The sequence below is a fragment of the Lampetra planeri genome, chromosome 5, assembly GCF_965212315.1.
Source record: "Lampetra planeri chromosome 5, kcLamPlan1.2.h2, whole genome shotgun sequence".
NCBI lineage: Eukaryota > Metazoa > Chordata > Hyperoartia > Petromyzontiformes > Petromyzontidae > Lampetra > Lampetra planeri.
Window position 1 is genome coordinate 14018802 of NC_136111.1, and position 14550 is coordinate 14033351.

Below are 14550 nucleotides of genomic sequence, written 5' to 3' on the forward strand. Positions count from 1 at the left end.
AGCAATGCATAGCAGCGTGTTGGAGAATGACCCGGAAAATGTAACTATTCCCGAATTGTGAGGCGGAGAGTGCATTGTGAGGAAAGGTGATGTGAAGCAGGGCGTTGTGGGGCAGGGCTTGGGAAGCAGGGTGTTGCGAGGCAAGGGGTTGCACACCCTGGTAGGCTCCATCAGCCATGACGAGGTGCAAGATCTTCTGGTAGAAATGAGCAAAGCCCGGCTCCAACATTTCACGTGCACGTACACTCACGTCCTCAACAGACTCATCCTCGTCTTCGTGAGATGCCTGAGAAATCATGCACACGTATAAAATACTATTATGTATTCAAAGGTGTTAAGTCATTCCGGTAATATATACACACAAACGAATTACACCAACAATCTGTAAATATACCCCCTTTTTAATTTCATTATTTTTGGAGAGAATGGCACATGACCTGGATAGGGGGTGAAGATGTGAGTGATGGGTTTGTGATAACCTGCAAGACTAGTATGTGGAAAGTCTACTGATAATAAAACACTAAGATCCAACGTTTTTCCTCCTAAATGGTGGGAACAAGTGCTGTTAGGTGGAGTACTAGCAATGTTACCCACTAGCATTTGCATGCTTGAATAATTTCTTCTGGTTTACACAAGTTAACATGAGCTTGGAAAGCTGGTAAGTCAACAGATGGAAATATATATACACAGTAAAACCTTGGATTGCGAGTAACTTGGTCTGCGACTGTTTTGCAAGACGAGCAAAATTTTTAAATAAATATTAATTTGATAAACGAGCGAGGTCTTGCAATACGAGTAGTACGTGCATACGCTTTATCTGCCGAGCATCACGTGATCACCACTGATATACGAGTGCTTTGGATTACAAACACGTTTCCGGAACGAATTATGCTCGCAATCCAAGGTTTTACTGTACCTGTATTTGAGTGAAGATAGTGGCAATGTTTGAATTTGCATATTTCTACACTTGCGCGTGAGACATTACCTGTATGGTGCGATAAGCTTCCAGAAACCGCTCCACGCCCATCTCTGTCTCGAGTGTCACGCGCATTGCCTCCAGGCGACTAAACACGCTGTCGCCTCCCTCTGCCTCACTCTCATCTGTAGGCACGCACACACAACAGCTGTTATTCACCACCGACAGTGGTGTCGTCATAGTGTCTGTGCAGAGCAAGGTGCTGTTTTATGCTCCTTCATGAGATCAGGAAGATATTGTGGTTCAATTATCGTGTTTTTGTTGACTAAGTGCGACCTTGTAACTTATTCGTTTGGCAACTGGAAACCAATGCAGGTCTTGCAGTACCCATCACGACACGTGTCAAAGAGTTTTGTACACGCTGCAGCTTAGTAATGTTTTTTCCAGGCGTCCCATACAGTCATGAGTTGCAATAATCGAGGATTGTCGATACTATGCTACATGTCCCACCGTGTTGCCGATGTCACAACTCAATACTCGTCCAATATGTCGTCGAGCGCTGTTATGTAAATGTCAGAATCTGACTATTTTGCACGTGGTGATCAAGTTACATATTCATCTTCTTGGTTCTTTCGGTAAAGTCACGTAGAAGGGAAGTAATAAAATAATAAAAATAAAACATAATATTATGTTTTATTTTTATCATTTTATGAATCCCTGCAGTCACGAAAGCTTTAAATCGAAATTTAAGTTACATATTTTGGTTGAGTATGGTGCCAAGGCTTTTTCGAGGAGTAGAAAACTGAATCCTGGAGTCTGCGACCGCCACACCTGATCATCGCACATTTTTCTTGCCTGAGCATGAGTGCCAACCAGTAGAACCTTCGATTTTTCTGGATGAAGCAAGCATTTCATTTTGTGCAAACCACACGTGCACTACTCGTGTGCAATCTTCGAGGTTACCGAGGCTCTCCATATCACTTTGACTTCATTGCAGTGTACAATTGTGTATCATCAGAATTTGATGGAACTTGATGTCATGCGATTAATGACACCGGCAATCGGAGAGAAGTATGTTCAGGTTGATCAAACTCAGATGGCAGACCGGGAGAACGCATTGCTTTTCTTCATCGTCACTGTTTAATTGGTGAAGAACATCGCAGGTACTGTGCACATATGGGGTTGACGAGTTTATGGGTAGATGGAGTGCAGCAGACTCTTCACGACACGCCAGAGCATGCAGGTCGACAGCTGACTTATTGATGTGCAGAGCATAGAAGGACAATCTGCGAGACTCAATAATGAGTCGGTTGGCAGATCTGCAGGCAGCTCCGTAAGCAAGTTGGACAATGTCGAAGCCAGTTTTCTTTCTAAGATGCTGCAGCCTCCTCCGCGTCTGCTTCACAGCCATCACTTGCGGTGACAGCCAGCGACTACGCACTTTCCCCATTCTCTTTGTGCTTGTGCGGATTTGCACGAATTTTATAGATCATCTCGAGATGTGGTTGCATTAAGACACTGTACATCTAAACTGTATTCATCTTCTTGGTTCTTTCGGTAAAGTCACGTAGAATGGAAATAATACAATAATAAAAATAAAACATTATAAAATAATTCTCACGAGGTTTCGGCCACAACGCAAGCAGCCGTGAGCAGGTCTGTCGACTCTGTCTCCTCGAGGAGACAGAGTCGACAGACCTGCTCTCTACCTGAGGACGGCTGCTTGCGTTGTGACCGAAACGTCGTGAGAATTATTGTATTATGTTTAATTTGTATTATTTTATTATTTCCATTCTACGTGACTTTACCGAATGAACCAAGAAGATGAATCCCTGCAGTCACGAAAGCTTTAAATCGAAACTAAACTGTATTGTCGTGCAGTGTGCCACTAGTTACCCTGACACAAGAACAAAGACAAAGATCCCCCGTATAGCCTTAGCAGACTGTTGGGGCAAGTACTGTTAGTGAGCACCTATAAAGGCCGTCACAGCACATAAGGGGGTGGGTGGCCAGGACCATGCCCGGCCACCTTTGTCTCCCCAGTGGTGATGTTTACGCATCGCACCAGGTACTCATTTGAGGCTGAGTCGGCCTAGGGGAGGCCCAGAACCAATTCAGATAATCATCACTGATGTTGGCTGTGAGTGGGAATCAAACTTAGGTCGCCGGGTTCATAGCACTGCGCGCTAACTGTTGCACTTCCGCTCCCTACAAGAACACACAAATGACACAAGAACAAAGATCTCCTGTATAGTCTTAACAGACTGTTGGGACAAGTACTGTTAGCGAGCATCTATGAAGGCCGGAACGTTACACGACAGGGTGGGTGGCCAGCACCACGCCCAACCGCCTTTGTCTCCCTAGTGGCGATGTTTACACACCACACCAGGTACTAATTTGAGGCTGAGTCGACCTAGGGGAGGCCCAGGACCGGTTAAAATAATCGTATCTGGTGTTGGCCGTGAGCGACTCGGGTTGCTGGGTTCATAGCATAGCGTGCTAACCGTTCCACTATCGCTCCCCATAAGAACACACAGGTGCACACACACACACATGCAATTGTTTACATACTGTACACACCTGTCAACCATGTATATTTAGCAATGCATGCATAAAACACAAATACATTCACAAAAGCACTCATATATTTTCTTACACTCAGATTAACTTCTAATTTATATACATATGCACTCTCACTCACACACAATTGATCACACACACCCATCCACTCACTTGAAATCACACACTCATCCATTCACACATTCATCTCTTGACACATTCACACACAGACCTGACTGCCAGTCCTCATGAATCAGCCTGTCCTCTTGTTCGTCCGTGTGGTCAGCATCATCGCTCTCCTCCTCTAGAAGCTGAGCCATAGACGCCTGTAGCTCAGCCAGCTCGCTGCGTGGACAAGATGAGTGCCCGCACCCAACATGGCAAGTACACGGGTAAACACAGAATTGTTAAAACACCTGTACACATGACACATACGGTAAAGTTCACATATGCAAAGCAAGTGTACACACACAATACACGGTCCATATAGACGCAACATGTGTGCACCAACACGCCACTTGTACGGAGGTCGTGTGCTTGTGCATGCATAACATGTGCACACACACACACACAAGGTGTAAGTACATTACGTGAATGCATGTACTTAAGGGTACTCAGGTGTCTGAGTGTGCCATAAAGCTGCGGTGTGCGCATACATGCACTTATGAATGCGTACATGCATGCCTGTGTGTGCATTTATACCTGAGCGCATGTAAGAATATGGGCGGTGAATGCGTGTGTACACATATGGTCCACATACTCATCCTCTCCATCTGAAATGATGGATTCTTCCTCTGGAATCTCTCCGCAAGTCCTGCTGTTCTTCTCTAACTCCTCTATAATTTCCTCATCACCACTGTCATCTCCATCAGTGCCACCATTATCATCACCACTGCCCTCTCCAGATGCATTGGCAATGTCTCCATCGGTGCCACCATTATTATCACCACTGCCCTCTCCAGATGCATTGGCAATGTCTCCCTCGTCCAGTGACTCCCTTTTAGACATGCCCTGATCTTCCACATTACTGCGATGCCCTTTTATTGCTGCCCTGGGCACAAAACCATCAGAACCCTTGTAGTCCCCGGCCTCGACACAACCCCGGTCGCCATGACCTGGCTGAACCTGGCGGAGGTCAGGCATGGAGCATGTCCTTAGCATCTGCTGTGAAATGGGAGGAAACAAAAAAAGTGCAATCAAAGGAAACACGATCCCCATGTCTGGCCAGGCACTGCCCAGACTTGGCCATTGAGAGACTTCTGAAGGCCATGGCAATCATCAATCCTTGCTCTAACTACACCATTTTCCATGGTAAAACAAGTGCTGCTCATACTTGGACAAACTTGATCATTGTTCCCCTAGTGGTTAACTGGAATGGCAACTGAAAATCAGACAAAGTCACACGGCTACCTGAGGTTGTGTGGTGATCTATAGAACGGAATTTTTAAACTCAAATTTGTATTATCTTTACAGACCTCCTTTACTTTGTGCCATTGCCATACCAAATTTCCATTGCTGCTCAAAGCAAATGTGTGGCAGGAAATTATTTCCATAAAATTGCTCGAGTGTATCATGGCTTTGGGAGACATGGAGATACACATTGCCCCAGGAGTTGAATACAGGCAAGCAGAGGTACTGCATTGACAGCCATGACGACCCGACTGAGAAAGAGACAGAAACACGTAGCCTCAAGACTTGAATCGATGCATTCTATGGTGCTGGCTAATGGGCAATTTTATGGGAATCATCGATAATTATCACCAGCAATACATTATAAGCAACTATGGCAACCTGATACAGGATTACAACATGGCATTGAGTGATGTGCCCACTAGATGATCACATCTGTACACATTTTTAAATAGTAACTAGTGCGGCAACTATTGCTGATGTTGATTGCCCTGAAATTGCCCCAATGTATAATCGTCTTTAAAGTCCTGTGGTAGTCATCATGAGCCTAGTGACTTAAACTCACCATGGGGCTGTAGACATCGAAGAGGCCACGTGAGAGGCTCAACAGCAGCGATGAGCCGTCAACTCTGGATGTCTCTACGGGGTCTATGTGTCCCTCTCTGTGTCTGCGTGGGGATCCAGGCATCCCCCTGTTCCCTGGGGCAGTCTCCATCTCCTCCTCCATTTGTGTCTCCTTCTTCATCACCTTGGCCGCTGTCTCAATCACCGTCTCTTGCTTTGGCTCAGCTTGCTCCACTTTCTCTGGTTGTTTCTCTATTTCTCCCTTAGTCCCTCTCTCTGTCCATTTTTCCATATCTGTCCCACTCCCTTTGACTGTCTCACTCTTTGTGTCTCCTTGTGTGAGTGTGTCTCCCTGTGATTCTCTTTCCATCAATGTTTCACTTCCATTCTTATCTTCTTTGGATGTCTCTTTCTTTGTTTCTCCTTTTACCCTGCTCTCTCCAGCTATCTCTCTATCTATGCCTGTCTCTCTCTGCGTCTGTGTTTCTATCTCACCATCAATGCCTATACAAGTTCCATCTGCTGCTTGTTCTGAAAAAGACTCTTCTGCAGCCAGCATTTCTGTTTTCCCTAAGCCTCCCTCCTCATGCTGAGGTATCAACGGGGCATTCTCTTCTGCTTCCTCTCCCACCTCAGGAATTCTAGATTCTTTTGGACTTTCAACTGGGTATTTTGCCACAGTATTTGCTGGAACCACTTCTTCTGCGGTAAAACACCCTTGCTTTGCAGGGAACAGTTTGCCTTGTGGCCTCAATAGCCATATACCCGATTTTTTGGAATTCACAGGCTTAGGGTGATCTGGCGTTGGTGAAAATCCATTGTCCATGCCACGCATCCCCTGGGAGTCACCATAGCTTGTTGGAGCTCCCAATGGAAATCTTTCATCTGCCTTGAAGAGTGGAATTTTAGGATCTGCATCCTGTTGCTTCTCCATTTCTTGGGACAATCCTGGCTGTGTTGACTCTTTGGGAATTGGCAACCCAGGTTCACAGGATCCACGTGAATTTAGATCAGTTCCACTTGAAACACTGGACTCTTTTGGGAATTCTGGACGGGCAACTCTGGTGAAGAGTCTTTGAGGGTCAGACTTGTGGTCTGGCGGCTGCGCTGCTGGATGTGGAGTGGCAAGACATTGTGTCACGTTAATACGACTGAATTAAAACAGCAATACAATAAACTAATTAGAGACAGGCAATAAAATACACTCTATCCATACTCGAGTTATATATATATTCCCAATATATAGGGAGTGTAACAGTGGTGCAGTGGTTTTCACACTGTGCTACGGACCCGATAACACAATTTAAATTCACTCACAAGGACACACAGGTTACACAAACCTATTATGGTCAGGAAAGCATACAAGGGGTGTGATGTATCAAATACCATGCACACCAGACTAGCTTTACCTGGCTTGTGTTGGTATTGCCGACACCTCACCAAGTACTAATTTTATGCTGAGTTGACTTAGGAAGAGTCCAGTCTGACTTACGATACCAATTACAATTGGCGAATGGATTTTGGGTAGGAATAAAACACAGATTGCTGGAATATTAACACAGTATGCTCATAACTATGTCACCGCTGCACATACTTGCACACACACGTGTATGCAAAGGTACATGGACACACACACACACACACGAAACCCTACCTGGGTGGGTACTGAGTACAGAGCTCTCAGCATCCAGTTGAACTTTTTCATTAGCCGAGGATGCAGAGGGAATGCTGGGATCCTGCTTCTCTTCCCTGAATGACCAAAATATATAACACAACAGCACACCAAAGCTTATCACGATGATGGCCAACAAAATTAAACATGTTTAACTGCCTATACTAATTACAATAATCAAATAAGTATGGAGGTTTAAGTTCGTGAAGATACAAATATTTAAAAAAATTATGGGATTTCTTATAGACTAATGATTCCCTGAGGTATACATTAATTTATGATAAATACTAACCTAAAACAAATTTCATATCCCTGACTCTTGAGTGTTGATGAATGGTTGCTCCTGCATGTAACAACAATGCACCTATTGGCAATGGTCTACAAGGCCACAACTTGAGATACTGAAACTCGTACAGAACAGCCTACCCCTGCAAATGTCAGTGCCGTCTGTCACTGATGACAACTTTACGGAAAACGAGGGAACGATGCCAACCCCAACTGCAAGCAATAATAAAATTATCACTTGTAACTAACCGAACCCAGGCTATTTTGGTTTTGAATTGGGTGCTAGGTGGATTCCCACTTCTACAGGTGATGGTCAGTGTATAGCTCAGCTCCACGGAAGTTCCTGGTACTAAAGACACTATTTTTACTGTCCTGTCACGACATCGTCCAGCAGATGTTCTTGCTTGGTTCTGGCATGCACCAAAGCAGTTGTGCGGATGCACTGAATGATGGACTTGCGTGACGATGATTACAAGCTGATGGGCTGCATAGAAGCCTAGAATATTCCTATTGCTGTGATTGAGCTGATCTGCACACACAGACAAAGATACCTCGTATAGCCTTAATTGACTTTTGAGGAACTGCTGTTAGCAAACACCGATGAAGGCTGGCACGACACATGAGGGGGTGGGTGACCAGCATCATGTCCGGCCGCCTTTGTCTCCCGAATGGCGATGTTTACACACCACACCAGATACTCATTTGAGGCTGAGTCGACCTAGAGGAGGCCCAGGGCCAGTTCAGATGTCACTGGTTGTGATCCTGAGCAGGAATTGAACCGGGGCCACTGGGTTCGTAGCACAGCATGTTAACCGCTACTATACCTCAAACTGCACAAATACACACACACACACGTGCACACGTAGTGTGCATACACACACTTGCCTCTTCTGTGGATCTCCACCCCATGCATCACGAGCAGGGACTGCGATCGCATCTGCAGTGATGACGGCTCCCTCATCCAAACTTTCAGCCTCAAGATCTTCGATGTCTTCACACACGCAAAGATGTTCATTCACTATTAATGTTATTATACTTAATGAATGTTATTATGCTTTCTATCTGAAACGTTGGCACAGTGGTCAAGAGTGTGCAACCTGCAATGAGGACTGTAAGTTCAAATCTCACGACAGGAGCTGACTTAGTCCTTCATCCCTCTGAGGGTTAACAAGATAAATTCCACATTGTGATAAGTTCACAGTGGACACACACTATAAGGAGAATGTACCACAAGCTCAGTGTTTGTGTGAGCAGGAGCCCACAGTTGACTGTGTGCTGTACTTTCCTGCTACCCAATTTCGAAATCCACCATAGTGTTCTTGGCTCTGGTCTACACCACTAGATAGCCTGATATTATTAATTTAACTGGTCACACCCTGCTTATGAGACTTGATGAAGTGGTGATGTTGTGAAGTTGTCATACCCACCAGTGTTGCCGAGTAGGGTGTGTGTGGTAGAGATGGGAGCATCTCTGAGTGCCCTCAATACGGTGCTCGGCTGGGCCCTCTCCCACTGTCTCCTCTCCTCTATCTCTGCATCTGATTCTCACACACACACACAAAAGATCCCCATTAGCCATATGAAATGGACTGCTAGGGTAAGTACAGTTAGTGAATACCTGTGATAGCCAGAATGGTGTGGCTAGCACTGCATCTTAGCCACCTTATTTTCCACAATGGTGATGTTCACACGCAGCACCAAGTAAACACTTTAGGTTTAGTTGATCTAGGGGAGGTTTACAAATGACACTTGTGGTCTACTGAGAATGTGTGGTACATGAGGACCTGGAACTGAATGGAATTGTTACCAGCTGGTACCAATGTCATTATTAGGCTCTCTTGAGAAGATTCGTGAATAACGTTACTTTCTTGGAAATTGAAAATGGTTCACCTCCAACAGGAGGCAGAGGGCAATGCTTATGATAATCAGCTGAGCAATGAGGAGTGCATGTGGTGAATCTGTCTGTTACCCTGGGTCTATTAAACCATAAGAACTGAAAATGTCCAGCAAGAGCTATTACCAATGCATTTGGCCTCAAAGTCTACCTAGCCTGACAGAGGTGCCATGGTGATGTGACATTAGTGGCTAATTTTGGCAGTTGTTATTGTTTAATATGCATTAATGTGCACATGTGCGAGCATGTCCATGTGAAGTTTACCCCCGACAGCGCCAGCCGTCTCCTCCAGGGAGAGATGGGAGAGACCCAATCCTTGATCTCTCCCAAATCCCCAGCGCTGCCTGTGCTTTGCCTACATGGAAACACATATCGACACGGATAGAACCAGAGTAAAACTAGATGTCATCTTCTGCTGCACTTTGTTACAAATGGTAGGCATTGTAAATAAGGGACCCATCAATATACAGATAGAACATTGTATGGATGTGAGCAACCATATGAAGACTTCCCATGACAGAAAAAGAGCAGTTAAAATAAGCTATTTATACCAAGTGGTTATGACTGATCATGGTGATGATAGTGGTGTTAGATGGAGGTGAAGGTACTCTGATGATGCCAGCGATGGTGATGATTGCTAAATGTGGTGAATATCGACAATGCCAGTGCCATTGACCATAGTCGTGATGGTGACGATGGAGGACATTTTATGATGCCGAGTGTCTTGCCGGAAGGTCATGAGCTGACAAATCGGCTCCAGCATGGCTGTGGGGGCCAGGGTCACCCACATGGTGAGCCATGGCATCCTCCCCAACCTCTGATCCCTTGACGACCTCTGAATCCACCACACCCTCAGACTTCTTCATGACTTCCTCTTCGACCTTTGCCCCTTTTGTGACTACTACCCCCTCCTTCACATCCAAAACGTCCGCCTGCATGTTCATGTTCAGACGCCGCAATATTTCACGCTTCTCCTTCTGCAAACAAGATACACAATCACAGGCACACACTTATGTACAAAGCCATGCAAAAACACAGGGGCAGAGGCGTTATACCTACACACAGGCACAGGTGGCTCAGTATGCATGTTGAACTTCTTTTGCGCTGTACATAGTTAACCGTGCTAATCGGAAGTGCGGGGGAAGCACAACAAACTAAACACAAAAAGCAGTTCTTAAGAAATGAGTTTTCAATCTAGATTTAAAAGTGCATAGCTCCAGTGGCTTCCTAATATCGGAAGAGCGTTCCAAACGGCCGCAGAAGCACATCTGAAAGTGCGCGATGCAGTGACCGTCTTTGTTCGATGGCGAGCTAAAAGCCGCTGTGAAGATGACTGGAGTTCGCGTAATGGTTTATGCTCCTTCATGAGATCAGCAAGATATTGTGGTTCACTTCTTGGCAAGCACTTTGTAATGAGTGCGACTTTATAATGTATTCGTTCCGCAATCGGAAGCCAATGCAGCTTGGCGAGCCCTGGACAGATATGGTCGGATCTTGCAATACCTGTCACGACACCTGCCAAACAATTTTGTACACGCTGCAGCTTGGTAATGTTTTTGCCAGACATCCTGTAGAGTAGTGAATTGCAGTAGTCGAGCCTTATCGATACAGGTGACCCCCGACTTACGGCTAGACTTGTGATCCCCCACTTTTACGACCTTTATTATAGTAAGACCCCCACATTAGTGACCAAAACTACTGACGCCTAGTCAATTGGCACTGCTTTGCTCTTCCGCCGTCTGCGTATGTACAGTCTGCAGCTGCTCCTAGAGCGAACGCAGCGTCTCTTTCGCAATGCTCTTCACTTTTTTATACATTTTCTTCAAATTTAGAAAAATGTTCACCTCTCGCTATGTCTGAGAAGAGGAAATGTGATGCACATGCAGAAAAGTACTTAAGCATTTTAAAATATAGTGTTTGTTTTTACTTAATAAATGTTTGTAAAAGTTAGGTTCAGTTAAAATACAATTTTGTGAGGGTTATTTTCATTTATTTTCATTGTCAATTTTGATATTTTTATGGCATGTAATGGGTTTCCAGGAACGGAACCCCAATGTAAAACATTGCGCCTATGGGAGACGAGGGTTTGACTTACGACGACTCGACTTGCGACCGTGGTCCAGGAACCAATTACGTCGTAGGTTGCTTGGGTTTGCCTATACGATGCTACACGCCACCATGATGGCTATGTCACGACTCAATAGTGGTCGAATGTGTCGTAGAACCCTGATATGAAAATTGCAGCACCAGACTATATTTTGCATGTGGTGATCAAACGACATATTCTGGTCGAGTAAGGTGCCGAAGCTCTTTAAATGAGTATAAAACTGAATCCTGGAGTCTGTGACCGCCACCCATGATCCTCCTACACATATTTTCGCCTGAGTCTGAGTGCCAACCAGCAGTGGTAAAGCGAGTGGCTTGCAATCAGAAGTTTGCAAGTTTGAATCCTGGGGTGGAGCTGACTCAGCCCAAATCCCTCCAGGGTCGATAAAATAAGTGCCACTTTGTGGGGAAGTCAACAGTGGTTGTTCTATGGATAGACTCACCCTTGCCAACAGAGATTTTAATCTACACCAATGGCCTAGAGTTTTGAACAGGACATGAGCACCGATGGCTCAATGCTCCTTTGAGTAGGAAACCACTTGGTTATGTATGTAAGTCATGTGTCTCGTGTGTACCTTTGTTGGAGACAAGTGGGACTCGGCTGTTGTTGGCTCTTCAACTGGAAGGGGCTGCTCCTGGTTTTAAAACAGTAATTGCAATTACTAAAGGAGAACAGGAGGAGGTTCATTAACAATACAGGAACACCACGTACATACATGTACACACACTCGTACAATCACACTTGAACATTCAAGTATGCATGTGTAGAGGAGTTAAATACGCGGTGCGCACAGTTCACCGAGGGCAATTGAAGGCAAACAGGTGCGCGTGTGCAACACGAGGTTTGCACGGACAAACCGCCAGTTTTTAAGGGGCAGAGCAGGTTTAAACGGGGTCGACCAGTTGTGCACGTTGAGACCAGAGGTGTTGCCAGGGAGACGGGAGATAAGGGTTGATTGATGGGCCAACAGGCACCGGCTTGGCTAGAACTTAAAGAGGCGCACGAGAGGTCTCGGATAATTAGTAGAGGGATATAAGGGTGTGTGCGTGAGCGGAGAGGGAGTTGTTGCCGGGGTGGAAGAGTGAAGACATCTCGCTGCTGCCGCTCCAGCCGTCAACGGGACCTCAACCCTTACGCCGTCGCCGGGCGAGTGTTGGCTGATCCCCCCGCCTGGGACAGACGGGTGAGCGGGTCTGAGGGAGCGTAGGTGAGGGCAGTGGTGGAGATGTAGAGTTGCTGTGTGCGGAGACGCTGTGTGTGGAAACGCTGTGTGCGAAGACGCTGTGTGCGGAGACGCTGTGTGCGGAGACGCTGTGTGCGGAGACGCTGTGTGCGGAGACGTTGTGTGCGGAGACGCTGTGTGCGGAGACGCTGTGTGCGGAGACGCTGTGTGCGAAGACGCTGTGTGCGAAGAAGCTGAGAGTAGAGCTGCTGAGTGCAGGATAAGTGAGGTGAAAGGTAGATTTAGAGTGGGGAGAAGTTAAACATAAGTGACCATTTAGATAGTTATAGGAGTGCCTACAACCGGTGCAAGAATAGGTGAATAAAGTGTAAGCAGGTGACTTGTTACAACGTGTCGGTGTGAGTAATTTTTGAAGACACTACACATATATGGACTGATGTCCACTCACATACATATTGCACTCACATACACGTACCTCTATAAACTTGTATAAGTTGTCACACACCTTTACCAATATATATCACACATATCATATAACGATGTTTTCACAATGCACCAGGCACTAATTTGAGGCCGAGTAGACCGAGGAAAGGCCCAAGATTAGTTCAAATATTCATAGCTGGTGTTGGCCATGGGCGGGAATAGAATTCGGGTCACTGTGTTTGTAGCGCAGCACACTAACCGCTTCACTACCATTCCCCACAGTCACACACATTTGTACAGACAATGAAGCCTCACCACTCCAATTGCTCCGAATGCTGCAGTCAGGGATGTGGAGGGATGAGAAGGGACTGTGGCGGTCTCATCTGGAGGCATGGGGCCCCCTGCATCGTGGGGGAGGCCCAGCACAGAGGAAGCAGACGCGGGGCGTGGGGCAGCCTTCACCCCCTTGGCAACGAGCTGCATGGCACAGCACCAATACCATACATGTATCACAAGTATCAGACACATATAACACACACACACCATGCCATTATACTACTTGCATCACACACCACACGCACCATACCACTTACACTAAAAACATCACATACCACACACAAACCATGCTATTCTATACATTGAAAATTATGTGCATATGCACCACATGCGAGGAATGTAACAATGCATAAAATCATTGATATGTGCATCGTTCTCTCTGTATGAACATGCATTATTAAGAAGTTATGGAAAAAAACAAGAAACTAAACAAATGAGACAAAAGAGATGTAACCCTAGATTGACAATTCATCAAATTGCTGGTGTGAATATTTACATTCCTCATACACAAAACAAACTACCAACATGTTTATTTGCCTGTATCTGTGTCTCACAAGTGTTTGTGCATCACCACATGTGTGTGAATGTATGCATGTGTTCCCACATGGGGAGCGGTAATGCAGTGGTTCACTACGAACCCGACGACCTGAGTTCAATTCCCGCTCATGGCCAACACCATTAACAATTATTGGAACTTGTCCTGAGCCTCCGCTAGTTCAACTCAGCCTCAAATGAGTACCTCGCAAGGTGGGTTAATATCGCTACTGGGGAGACAAAGGTGGCCGGGCGTGGTACTGGCCATCCACCCCTTCGTGTGCTGTGCCAGCCTTCATAGATGCTCGCTAACAGCACTTGCCCCAAAAGTCAGTTAAGGCTATACGGGGGATCTTTGTGTTCCCATATCCTCGTGTCACCACATCTCCCACGTCCCTGCAAGTGTCCCTGCGTGTCACCGCCATGCGTACGTGCTCCTCCCACATGCGCTTCTCCCTCTCGTATGCCTCCCGCCTCTTCCTCTCCAGGAGCTCTTTGAGCTGTGCGGCTCGGGCATCTGCCTGCTCCTGCATGCAAACACACACATCTCCCGTTTATGAAAGTCTGTGTGAAGGATGGCATGGCACACAAGATGTGTATGGTCAGCAGCACACCAGACTCTTTTCGTTAACCCACTGCACCATTTGTCCACGAATGACTGGACATA

General features: G+C 46.0%; 1 protein-coding gene across 4 annotated transcripts in view; it reads right to left on the reverse strand.

Annotated features, from left to right (window-relative positions):
- Positions 1-14550, reverse strand: part of LOC144718947 (serine/threonine-protein kinase Nek1-like) — a 32473-nt gene that overhangs the window by 486 nt on the left and 17437 nt on the right. For 2 of the 4 annotated variants that reach the window (XM_078594584.1, XM_078594581.1), the window contains 13 exons: positions 14315-14410; positions 13329-13490; positions 11982-12041; positions 10029-10277; positions 9565-9655; positions 8834-8944; positions 8292-8397; positions 7104-7198; positions 5451-6559; positions 4236-4639; positions 3708-3820; positions 986-1101; positions 157-286 (listed from right to left, as the gene is read on the reverse strand). In XM_078594584.1, the coding sequence (XP_078450710.1) occupies positions 157-286; positions 986-1101; positions 3708-3820; positions 4236-4639; positions 5451-6559; positions 7104-7198; positions 8292-8397; positions 8834-8944; positions 9565-9655; positions 10029-10277; positions 11982-12041; positions 13329-13490; positions 14315-14410 (2842 nt within the window). The remainder of the gene's footprint in view (positions 1-156; positions 287-985; positions 1102-3707; positions 3821-4235; positions 4640-5450; positions 6560-7103; positions 7199-8291; positions 8398-8833; positions 8945-9564; positions 9656-10028; positions 10278-11981; positions 12042-13328; positions 13491-14314; positions 14411-14550) is intronic. The other 2 variants (XM_078594583.1, XM_078594582.1) reach the window with 2 other exon arrangements.